The sequence below is a fragment of the Brassica rapa genome, chromosome A01 (assembly GCF_000309985.2).
Source record: "Brassica rapa cultivar Chiifu-401-42 chromosome A01, CAAS_Brap_v3.01, whole genome shotgun sequence".
In the NCBI taxonomy this organism is placed as follows: domain Eukaryota; kingdom Viridiplantae; phylum Streptophyta; class Magnoliopsida; order Brassicales; family Brassicaceae; genus Brassica; species Brassica rapa.
Window position 1 is genome coordinate 18,913,697 of NC_024795.2, and position 12,035 is coordinate 18,925,731.

Genomic DNA, 12,035 nt, shown 5'->3' on the forward strand with positions numbered 1-12,035 from the left:
GATGATCAGATCCGGCCTCGCCAGCGTCGTAGCCGGGGTGGTATGGGGAGCCAGTCTCGGGGTTCTTCCAGCCATGTTCAAGATTCCGTTTCGCCCCACAGCTCATACCATACATCTCCCTCTCCATTACTCGCTCCTGCTGCTCCCGCTCCCGCTGCTGCACCCGCTCCTGGTCCCGCTGCTGCACCCGGTCCTCTGGGAGTGATGAGGGTTGCGGAGTTGGTTCGACAGCCCGGTCGTGACCTTCTTCCCTATCTCACTGAGTATCCACATGGACATGGTCAAACATGGTAATTTAAACTTTTATTTTTTAAACTATTTTTTATTTAAACTATTTTTTTATTAATAATTTATTTTTTTTATTAGGTTCAACCGATCCGGGAATGGGATCAGCGCATGGATCAACCGTATGATGTACTCGGCCCTCGACAGCGGACATCCGACTTTCACTCACTTCCCTGTCGAGAAGCAGCATCTGTGGTTTCAGCAGTTTGCGGTAAGTATTCTAATTTTTAAATTATATTTTTTATATTATTAAAACTATTTTTTGTAATTATTAAACTATTTTCTATATTTATTAGACATTTTAAATATTATTAAAACTTATTTTTGTAATTATTAAACTAATTTCTATATTTATTAGACATTTTAAATATTATTAAAACTTATTTTTGTAATTATTAAATTATTTTTTTAATTATTAAACTATTTTTTATTTATTAAAACGACGATTTTTGTAATTATTAAACTATTATATTTTTGTGCTTAAAAACTATTTTTAAACTATTTCAGCAAGAATTCAACTGGAATGCCGATGATACGCTCTCTATCTATCACCATTTTGTCCATAAAGTTATGGACAACTATGGGAAGCAGATGTACGAGTGGAAGAAGAAGTGGGAAGTAAACAAGGTAGTTTTTAATTTATTAACAATTTTTAATTTATTAAACTATTTTTAAAATTATTAAACTTTTTTTTTTAAATTAAAAGGTCCCAAAGTCGATGAATGACACGGTCTGGAAGGAGTTGTGTGCGCATTGGGATAAAGAAGAGACGAAAGAAACTTCTTCCACCAACTCCAACAACCGCAGGAGCGACCGTAAAGGAAAGGGCATCTACAAGCATAACTTGGGTGCTCAATCTATTGCCACTCTGGCGGATCGCATGGTAAGCTCAACCGCTTTTTCTTCAATTATTTAAGTTTCAGAATTTTATTTTTTTGCATTTTCAAATTTCTAATGTTTGTCTAATTTATTTTTTTTCAAGGCGGAAGAAAATGAAGGCCACCCAGTTGATGATCTCGCCCTTATGAAAAGGGCGTATACCAACAAGAAGACCGGCCAGATTGATGATGGTCTTGTGAGGGACGTGGTCGACCTGGTCCAAACTCAGGTGTATGACGAAGTGTCTCAGCTTCAAACCGATGATGACGATTCGACGGCCTCGACCAACTTGTCTCGGGTTCGAATCAACGAAATCGTTGAATCGGTAAGTTTTTTTTTTTTAAAGTTCAATTTAATTATTTCTTGATTTTTATTTTATCATCAATTTAAATTATCTAAACTTGGTTATTTATATTTCAGTCGGTTCCAAAGAAAAAGGGACGTTTGGTCGGTTTGGGTCGTCGCTCCCGGTCGGCTGCTCCTTCTTCTGCACCACATGCGTATGTTGATCCAGAAGTTCTTACGGCTCAGCTGAAGGACAAGGATGATCGGATATCTGCGTTGGAGACTTAGATGGCAGCTCAACAGGCGGGCTATGAGACCCAGAAGAGGCTGAACGAGCAGATGATGGAGATGATGAAGAGGATGTACCCGAACGAGACGTTCCCGAACATTCAAGACCCGTAGTTTTTTTTTTTTTCCAAAAACTCTGAATGTTTTATTTAAATTTGAATATTATCTACTATGTTTTATTTTATGTTTTATTCAATTTTAATTTTAAATTTTAAAATTTTAATTTTTAAAAATAAAATTAATTTTAAAAAAAAAATAAATTTTTTAAAAAAATAATTTTTTTCAAAATTCCGAGGGAATGGTGTTCCTCGGAAAATTCCGAGGAACTTTCTCCCCTCGGCAAATTCCGACGAACTTTAAGTTCCTCGGAATTTTCTGAGGGAAAAAGTTCCTCGGAATTTTCCGAGAAACTCCACTCCCTCGGAATTTTCCGAGGGAGTGGAGTTTCTCGGAAAAGTCCGAGGAACATTTGTTCCTCGGTATTTTCCGATAAACATTCCGAGGAATATTTCGTCGAAACTTCCGAGGATTGGACCATCGGAATTCCCTCGGTATTTTCCGAGGAACCTTCCGACGAACTTCGTGTCCTCGGAGTATCCTCGGAATTTTGTTTCCTCGGAATTCCGTCGGAAAATTCCGACGGAATTCCGAGGAATTATGAATTTCCGAGGAGTTATTTCCGAGGACTTTTTTCGTCGGTATGTCCTCGGAATAGCGTTATTCCGACGACATACCGACGATTTTTTCCCTCAGTATCCCGATGTTTTCTTGTAGTGTTAAGATATTACAATTACGAATCGTCTATGTAATCTTTCTCATATCGTAATTGTAATATTTTTCAGTTGCGGTTCTTATAGACATTTTATTACCATCAATTTGCGCTAAATTCCATTGATGTCATTTATTGGATGCAAATGTAAAGATTAATATCATTTCTTTGCCAGCGTTGTCGCATTATTAACCATACATCAGTGTTTTAGTGTTAGGTAGAATTTAGAAAGCTAGTGATCCAAGTTTAAAATAACCTAGTGTCCAGGATATAGAGCCATGCTTTAAATTTTTATTTGAATATTTAGAAAAAGAGTTCATTCATGGATTATATTTCTTCTTAAAAATTAGTCTGGATTTTTCTATACGATCAAGATGTATCATTTTGGACCGGTACCTTTAAAGAAAGAAAAAGTTTATAACAACAAAATCATATATTACATATTGTGGCAATAAAAACGTCTTCTTTATTGATTGACTCAAAAGGTTTTTAAAGTCTTTCACTCAACAAGGGATCTGCACCTCCCAGCTCCCATGAAATCTCTAAATCCTAGTCTTTTTAGAGGGATTCAAAACTACAAACTCAAAAGCCAAACAATACGTTAAATCTCTAAATACATATACTCTTTTCTTTTATCGTTCCATTTTAGAACATTTTTAAGGTGTTGGAAAGGGCAAAAAGGAATAATATTTGGAACGTGTGATGAATGGAATCATCATGGGTTCTGAGGATCAGTTTGGATCTCATGAGCCAACTCTCTGGTTAAAGAATCGGCTCGATCGTCGTGTCCTCCAGCAAATGTGTAAACTTTGAATGCAAACTGAAATGCCCTCCACAGCATTTTTGCAGATCCTACAGTCTTCTTCATGCTAGGATTTGCATCAGGCGACACAAGCTTTGCATCTCTCTTTTCCTGTTAATTTGAGGTTGATCCAATATGAATTTTGGTTAAAAAGAGTAACAAAGAAAAGTGGTTTAATATTTCTAGGTGTTAGTTACCACCTTCAATGCGAGTTCCATGCAACTTGATGAGATATCAACCATTGTCTCCTTGATCTGAACAAGTATATTGAAGTCAAAGTGGATGTTGTGGCTCTGGAATTTCTTAGCTTCTTCATCTTTGGTTCGATCCAGCGTGTCGATATCTCCTTTGATCTATTACATTAATCATCTTTTAGTCACAAAGTGTTGTTGGAATGGTCTGAAAATAGGATCTGAGTAAGCAATTAAATAAAATAATTTACCTTTGTGAAATAACGTTCGATTTTATCAAGAAGTTGATTCAAAGGAGGTTCTATCTTCCAGTGCTGTAGCTCGGTGATCATTCCGTGCAGCTTCGAGAACAATGCAGCAGCCATTCTTATTGCTTCGAGTTTCTTCTGTGGAAACCCTTCACAGCGCGCAAGAACCTAAAGTTTTAAAACATATATCTCACAATCAAGAATCACAAAACTGAGGAAACAGAAAATGATGGTAATAAGATGTTTCAGATTTTGCTAACCTGTGTCTCATCTGTTAGCTTTTCAAGAATTGATTCAACACGGCTGTGAAAGCTAAGAAGCTCAGTCATGTCTTTAGTCTTAAACTTAGTGATCTCAATCCTCAACTCATTGATTGATTTCATGTATTTAGCAACATCTTCTTGTATTTGCTGGAAATAAGCAGACTTCTTTGTGATCTCAGCAAGAGCATCCGCCATTCCTTGCTTTCCACCGGCCGGAGCGCTTCCGACTCCGGCTTTTCGTCCGCTTCCGCCTCCTGTCCTCGCCTCAGGATCACGACCTTCTACTTTCCCTTTAAGGATTCTGTAAAGGTTCCCTAACTGGGTTGACCTTTTTAGTTTTGTAGCTGCTTTCTTGGGCCGCAAGCTTCTTGCTGCTCCTGGTGGTGGCGGTGGACAAGCCGCTCCGCTCAACACACCCATTCGAGGCGGTGGCGGAGGAGGTGCTGGTCCGTTTGCCATCGGAGGCGGTGGCGGAGGAGGTGCTGTTCCCTTTGCCATAGTAGGTGGCGGAGGCGGTGGTCCACTAACTACTCTATTAGTTGTAGGCATTGGAGGTGGTGGTGGTGCTCTGTTTTTCATGGGTGGAGGAGGTGGTGGTAGTGATGCCGCTGCAGTCCCTGGAAGTGGTGCCAGAGGTGGAGGTGGAGCCGGTGGTTGTACGGCCACCACAGTAACTGGAGGAGGCTGTGGTGGTGGTACAGAGCTTTGTAAAGGCATGTGTAGTGGCGGTGGCGGAGGATGTGGCATTGGTAATATGCTCACATCATCAGCATTTGCAATCAGTGGTGGCGACGGAGGAGGAGGTGGTTGAGATGGTAAAGAATCTAAAGTTGCAGTTTTTGTAGTGGATAGAGGAGGAGAAGGAGGTGGTGGCAAAGATTCCGCCCAGAGTTCAGATGTTGAATCAAGTGGAGAGACTTTCATGATTGTATCTTCTTGCTCATCAAGAACAGCTGTTTCTTCTTTCTCCATATTCACATCATTGCTCTTCTGCTTGTTCTGTTCAACAACATTAATTTCATCTTCTACATTGCTTTGATCTGGTTCCTGAGCCTCTTTCAGTGACATAATGTGAATAGCGAGTCGCTCAACATCGACAGGACTAAGCTTCTCAAGTGCTTGGACTCTCATATTCCACAGAAGATGTGATGCAGAGTTTGCAAAGTCTACACCCTTTCCTGGCGAACCCATCACCGGTTCTGGAAGAACTGATCTTGGCGTGATTGGTGACCCGCAAAACGAGCTTCTGCTATCAGAGAATGATTCACATGGAGATAAAACTCGACTGCTCAGTGTTTTAGCAGTCCGTGGACTGATCAAATCTTTCTTCTCTTCTTCCTTTTCATCAATCTCCATCTTATCAAACCTCTCTTTCGACATCTTGATCAGTCCATCTAATGCTGCTAACACCTTTTCCACTGCAAAGGAAATGGTATTTTTAATTTAAAAAAAAAAAAAGGTTTAAATTCAAGATGGTGAGATGACTTTTGCGTGAAGGTAAATGCTATACCTAGTCGATCGGACTGATTCTTTCCCACACTGCTACTCCAAAACTTAGATTTAGCTATCCATTCGGAGTTATCGATCCATGAATCTCCCATGGATTTCAAAGCATTTAAGAAATGGTCAAGAACCTTGGGAGAAACCATTAGATTAGATTCAAGGTATGTGAACCTAGGACAGAGATACATATATACAAGCTCATGTTTTGAATACCTTATCGACATTTGCGCGTCTTATTTCCGAAATAAGTGAGCTGTTGATGATCTCAGGACAAATATTCTGGAGATCTTTCATTGTATGCATCACCATCTACCCAACAAAAGAAGAAAGTGAGTAAAAATAACATATGAAGGATTGATTAAGAAGGAAAACAAACTTTGTGGGTTTACACACATCGGTTATAGAAGGAGAGCCGTCGAGAGGAGGAAGATCAATGATATCTCTAAAGGTAATGATCTTCCTGCGAAGCTCGACCATAAGAATAAAGTTGCATGTCCATTTAGGCGAGCTGCTAGTCTTGGGGCTCTTTGCTTCTCTAATAGAAGCATTCTTGAGGATGCCTATAGGCGACAAATTCGAAGATGTACGTCTTGATAATATTGATTTTGATGATCTAATCGGCATAGGTGACGAAGCGTTAGGTGATGACGATGGCTTAACATCCTGCTTATTATTCTTGCTAGCTTTAGGCGAAGATTGGCTATTTACTGGCTGAAAATGTGATTCAGGAAAATTGTTAGAACTTTCTTTTTGTTTAGAAAACATAGAAAGAAGGGTTGAACTTTGAAACTTTTCATAGTTAAAATTTGATGTAGACAGATTAAATGAACAAGGATACAGCCTTCATGTCACCAAAAAAAATGCAGATTTTGTGATGATCTAACATGAACAAGGTGAAGGATTTTTGAGAATACTGGTATGTCATTTTGTAAATAAAGTCATATAAGAACTCGAGGGACATGAAACTTATTAAAGCAAGACTTTTCTATGAACCATTTAAATGATTTCCTGAAAAACATGAAAATAAGAACAAGACCTGTAACTTGCTCGCTGATTTACGACCGAACAACATTTTTCAATATCGAAACAGCCTCCGGCTGTCATAACCTACCGGTGACTCCAATTTTATAATTTCTTGTTTCACACCAAAATTATGTTGAAGATTTCAAAAAAAAAAACGAGAAGAAGAAGATTGTTTAAAGATTTATTCAATGACTTATAGCTGAAAAATTAATAGAAAACATCACAATCAGAGTCGTGCAGACCAAATCTAATTAGGGTTTGAGATTCAATTCAAGAGATGCTTTTGGCTGTGGGACTTATGGAACTTTCTCAAGAAAGAGAGAGCCAAAGGAAAACACATGTTAAGTCTGTCCTTTTAAAGGGTAAATAATCTATAATCCCTTCCTAAACCTTTGTCCTTTTCTTAGTTATACATTTTTCTGTTTTTCCTTTTTATCTGTGTGATTACTAAATATATATATATCATCGGAAATTAGTTTTAAACGATTGAATTACTCTCTCCCACCTTGTTATTCCCCTCTACTTATGTGTCTTTGTTACACCATTCTGTTTTACTCGAAGGGTTAAACCTCTTTATTTCTGATTTAACTATAACAGGAAACAAAACATTTTTTACTAGCTCAGATAAGACTAAAAGAAAACAAATCTTCACTGTGTACTATAGGAGCTGCACAATCTGTGGGTATCTTAATAAATAATAGAACAACTGAAGCAAAATCTTATATCAGAATTTTCATAACTTGTATATATATATATATATATATATTTTTTTTGGAAACTTATAACATGTACTATTATTGTGTACAGGTAGGGCATTAAACAATATCACATACCTCTCGACACGGGTTGTAGCTATACTGACGGTGTAGATTATATCACAACCACTCTAGGACATCTTAAACAAAATAGGAAAGAGTCGAAAGTACAGATTACCACCAATCGTTTTATCCCGGACACATGAAGATTTCCTCGAACGACAACTCACAAGACTGCTTTCTATGAACGGATACAACAATTCTACAGTAACATGATCGTCAGTGACATCAAAGATATTACACGGCAACGGCCAGTGGCGTACCCAGAATTTTTTTTAACCTGGATCATTAATTAATTTAATTATTTATATGATTAAGATGACATATATGTACCAATTAAAATATCTTACATAACTAACACCACAACTCTATTTTGTCGAAAAGGTGCACCCACCAAGCATTATAATCCGACAACCCAATATCAGAACCTACCATCCAAATTGAAATATTGACACGATTTATAATGTTTTTATTAGCTTAAATTGGTTAATTTGATCTAGTTAGGTTTCGACTTGGACTGGACTGGTTTTTAGTGGTGTTGAAATGTAATATTATATACTAGGTTAATATCTGTGTCTTGCGCGGGATGAACATTATATGTATAAATTATCATAGGTATTATATGTTTTTTATATATTATGAGATAATAAATCTGTATTAAACAATTAAAATTTTAGTAATTATCACATATATAATTAAATTGATGCAAATAAATTTTATTAATCCAAACATATTTTTCTATTTGATAAGATATATAATTAAATTTAAATGATATTAACATATATAATGTATTTTAATATTAATATCTATTAAATGATGCTTTCTACTCATATGGTTTTTTAGGATTTGTATCTTTTATAGCAAAAAATCTTTAAATTATTGATAACAAATTTTTTTATTGTCGGATTAATAGTTTAACTAATTTATATTTAAAAAAAAACTAGGTTGTCAATGTTTGTTCAAATCTTTTATCAAAAGAAAATTTTCAAAGTAAATTTCAAAATGAAAATATTTATGTATTTTATATGGTATATAGTATAATTTAAAATGATATATATATATATATATTAATCTTAATAATTTATTTTTTTACTTATATGATTTTTTAATCATTTGTACTTGTCATAACAAAAATTTTAAATCACGGATCAGAAAATTTGAATGTGAAAATTTAACAAATTTAGTAAATTATGGTCATTTAAAAAAAAATCAAAATATAACCTATACAGAAAAATTAAAATTTTTATTATATGGTTAATGTGGTTGTTTAATTTATTTTAAAGTTTAAAATTAAAAAATATGATAGAAAATACATTAATTTTTATCAAATCTTTATTATTCATATATACTTTAGCCACATTAAGAAATTCTTTAACTTTTATTTAAGGAAATAATAAAAACATTAATAATGAATTTATGGTTAGTTTAATAAAAATCTTATTATATAATTAGATTAACCAACCTATTTATCTAAAGATTTTAATAATCATCCTATTGATAACATGTGGCTACAAAAAGAAGTTGTAATGTTTATCAATTAATATATAGAGGATTAAATCAACAAAAGAAATATGTTACATATATTGATCGAAGATGATCAAATGCAAGAGTTAGTCTAAAAATATGAACTAGATGTAACTTAGTCCGGACAATTCATTTCTCGTTAGGTAGCTTCTTGGGATGTCGCAAGCCATTGCCTATAGAGATTGCAGCACTGAGGTGTCCTCGGTAGGGGGATCTGGAGTGAAAGAATGCGATTTTCAATTTCTAGTTCGATCCGGTGAGTAAGAGTTGTAGATGTATATGTGGGAAGGTTGTTGATGTCACCGACCATTTCTCCAAATCCAGTATATGAAAGCTTGAAATGTGAGACGAACAAAGATGGCTGCATGTTTTGTCAGAATGTTTCTCGTTACTGTTTTCAGCGTTTGATCCCACTGATATGCTAAATTATTCCCTATGAGCTATTATGAAAATTGAGAGATGCAATGCAATATTAAGGGTTCGAATCCACAAAGACTCTTGATCACTCAATATATTTCAGTTATCGAATCAAACTAATAGAATATAATGCAAAAAAAGAGAATTAAAACTGATTTTATATGATTAATGAAAAACGCTAGACTCAAAGAAATTTGTAGGTAAATTAGAATTGAAGATCACTCAAATTTCTAAAGTAATTAAGAACTATTCTTGAACTCAAAGCAGAACAATCAAATTAATAAACTTTCGTTGTACATATTATCTATGTATAATCCTAGAATTCAATTTGAAAATTCAGCGGTTGAGACAAGCATCAAATGTAGGTTTGTTAAGTTCACAAAATTTATAAACCATATTTCTTTGCAGATATGTATTTTTCTTATCTAAGATTAGTTCAGGCAATTAATATTTTCGAATCTAGCAAAAAATTAGATTCTAGCTTGTCAGTATAGAACTAGCATTAAGTACAATTAAGATGAAGAAAATCAAATTTTCTACGCTTTGAACTAACATGTATACATCGTTTTCGAATAGTAAGATATCACAATGTTATAACCATGTAAACATTTTTGGTAAATCAGTAGAAAATTTTTTGTTATGAAAATAACCGTGGACTTGTTATTTTATAAACCAGTCAAAATTTTAGGAATGCGTAACCAATAAATTTGGATGTGTATAAATTTATAATAGAAAGTGTATTTAATTTAAAATTTTACAAAACAATAGTTAGGTCCAAATGAATGTTTCTGTTTTAACAAGAGGAATTGTTGAATTCTAATGTCTAACCATTTTTTCGACAACAAAAATGTGGTTATAATATTAATTACATAACTCATATTAGTTGATACATTTCTACTATGTTAACTACGTGTAATTAATGATACATTTGTATTGTTTAGACACATGATCATGTGGTGGCATATATTTGATGTGACTAACAACTATTTTCTGATTATACACACACATAATCAATTTTAAAACATATATGTTTTACAAAAAAAATAATGTTCAACTTCATTATATATTCTTTGTGTTTGAAAGGTGTGCTAAGACGTAGAGCCTAGTTATTTATGTTGGTTGCATCTTAATGACATGTTTGATGTAGCTACAAATCTCTGCATTATATATTTTTTTGAAAAGCATAATATTTGATAACTTGTAATGCAACAATATTTATCCAAATGACATAGGGTTGTCAACTTGCTACTTAATTTTATTTAATATGGACTGCGACAGTGAATGTATAAAAGTTTTCGCTTTTGAGAAGAGACCATCATCCAGATTACAAATATATCGATCGTTTATATCCTTTTGGGGGTTCAAACTTGTATTTATTTTGATTGAAGCGAATGGTAAACTTAAATATGAAAGTGCGTACATTTATTTATTATTAGTATTCTTTATTAAATCTAATCTATTAAAACAAAATCCTATTTTTTATCTATTCTTAACAAGTCGAGACCATCTAAAAAATTACTTAATATGACATATTTTATTATTTACATTAATAATAAAACAAATATAAATATAAATTTATTTTTAAATATAACAAATTCTGTTGAGAAAGAATCTAACAAAATCTAACTATCATTCTAAATATTTTTATAAAATAACACTTAATTAATTTCATAAATACTAATATAACTTTATAATCAATGTTAACTAAAAATTTATTATAAACAAGAAAATAAAATTATATTCTATTATATATATATTTTAATTATATTATGTATTATATTAAAATAGAAGTACTCTATTAAATATGGGTAAATTTATCTATTTTATTTTTAAAATAGTTTCATTTAAATAAATTTCATCATTAAAATGTGTTAAAATTTGTAAACTATATTATATTTTTTAGAAAAATAAATTTATAAACATAAATTTATAACATAGGTTAAACTTTTATATCTACAATTACATATTATATTTTTTTATTTTGAAACTCTCAACAATATATTGTTTAAAAACAATTATATACGAAAATATAATAGTTTATAACTAACCTTTAGTTCATATAACTAACCTTTAGTTCATATACTATTTAAAAATATGTTACTAGAAAACTATGAAACTTTAATTCATTTAAAGTATTAATGACGAATCAAATTTTAATTATAATTTAATATTTATATTAATTATAAAAATATATATGCTGAGAGATATATAAAAATCTTACCGTAATTAAAATGATTTATAAATAATAACGTATTAATTTAGTAACAAAAAAAATTTCTTAAATCATATAATCTCCCACCTCAAATATAGTTGCGTAATTTTCCAAAAAATTTTGACAAAATATAAAATTTCCAAAATAAGTATGCAAACTTAAAATGATAGTGTTTAAATTTTTTGAAAAGGTAGAATCCTAGATAATAAAGAATAACTTCTTGAAATCTAACACAAAAAATAAACTATGTTATAAAAATTAAAGTAGTATGGTATTTTGAAATCTTAATTTAATAACAAAAAAATAAAACTTAATATCATAACATCTAAAAATTATTCTATATCAATAAAATTTTCTAAAATAATACGATGGATGCTACCATATATACAATTTAATAAAATAGTAGGTTTATATTCATAATGTATAACATTAAAATTAAAATTATATACTTAAAATATTTATAATAAATCAAGTATACATTCATAAAATGAAAAATACATGTACGAATGTACGGATCAAAATCTAATAAAT

The 12,035-nt window shown here is 32.4% G+C and overlaps 1 protein-coding gene and 1 pseudogene across 1 annotated transcript; one reads left to right on the forward strand and one right to left on the reverse strand.

The window, feature by feature from the left end:
* Positions 1–31: 31 nt before the first annotated feature.
* On the forward strand, positions 32–3,958 carry LOC117127457 (annotated as a pseudogene).
* LOC103830316 (uncharacterized protein At4g04980) lies at positions 2,904–8,121 on the reverse strand. Its single transcript, XM_033277582.1, has 7 exons — positions 5,907–8,121; positions 5,727–5,822; positions 5,521–5,644; positions 4,008–5,428; positions 3,751–3,915; positions 3,509–3,661; positions 2,904–3,419 (listed from the first exon to the last, which is right to left on the reverse strand). The coding sequence occupies exons 1-7, from the start codon at positions 6,276–6,278 to the stop codon at positions 3,222–3,224; spliced, it is 2,529 nt and encodes an 842-aa protein (XP_033133473.1). The 5' UTR covers positions 6,279–8,121; the 3' UTR covers positions 2,904–3,221.
* Between the last annotated feature and the right edge of the window lie 3,914 nt (positions 8,122–12,035).

What these genes read in the sequence shown, in the direction of transcription:
- LOC103830316 (XM_033277582.1), bottom strand. Translation starts at nt 6,278, where the DNA reads ATGTTTTCTAAACAAAAAGAAAGTTCTAACAATTTTCCTGAATCACAT. An exon ending in GCTCTCCTTCTATAACCGAT is followed by an intron (nt 5,823 to 5,906) that starts GTGTGTAAACCC and finishes TTTGTTGGGTAG; the next exon opens with ATGGTGATGCATACAATGAA. An exon ending in TCGAACGTTATTTCACAAAG is followed by an intron (nt 3,662 to 3,750) that starts GTAAATTATTTT and finishes TTAATGTAATAG; the next exon opens with ATCAAAGGAGATATCGACAC.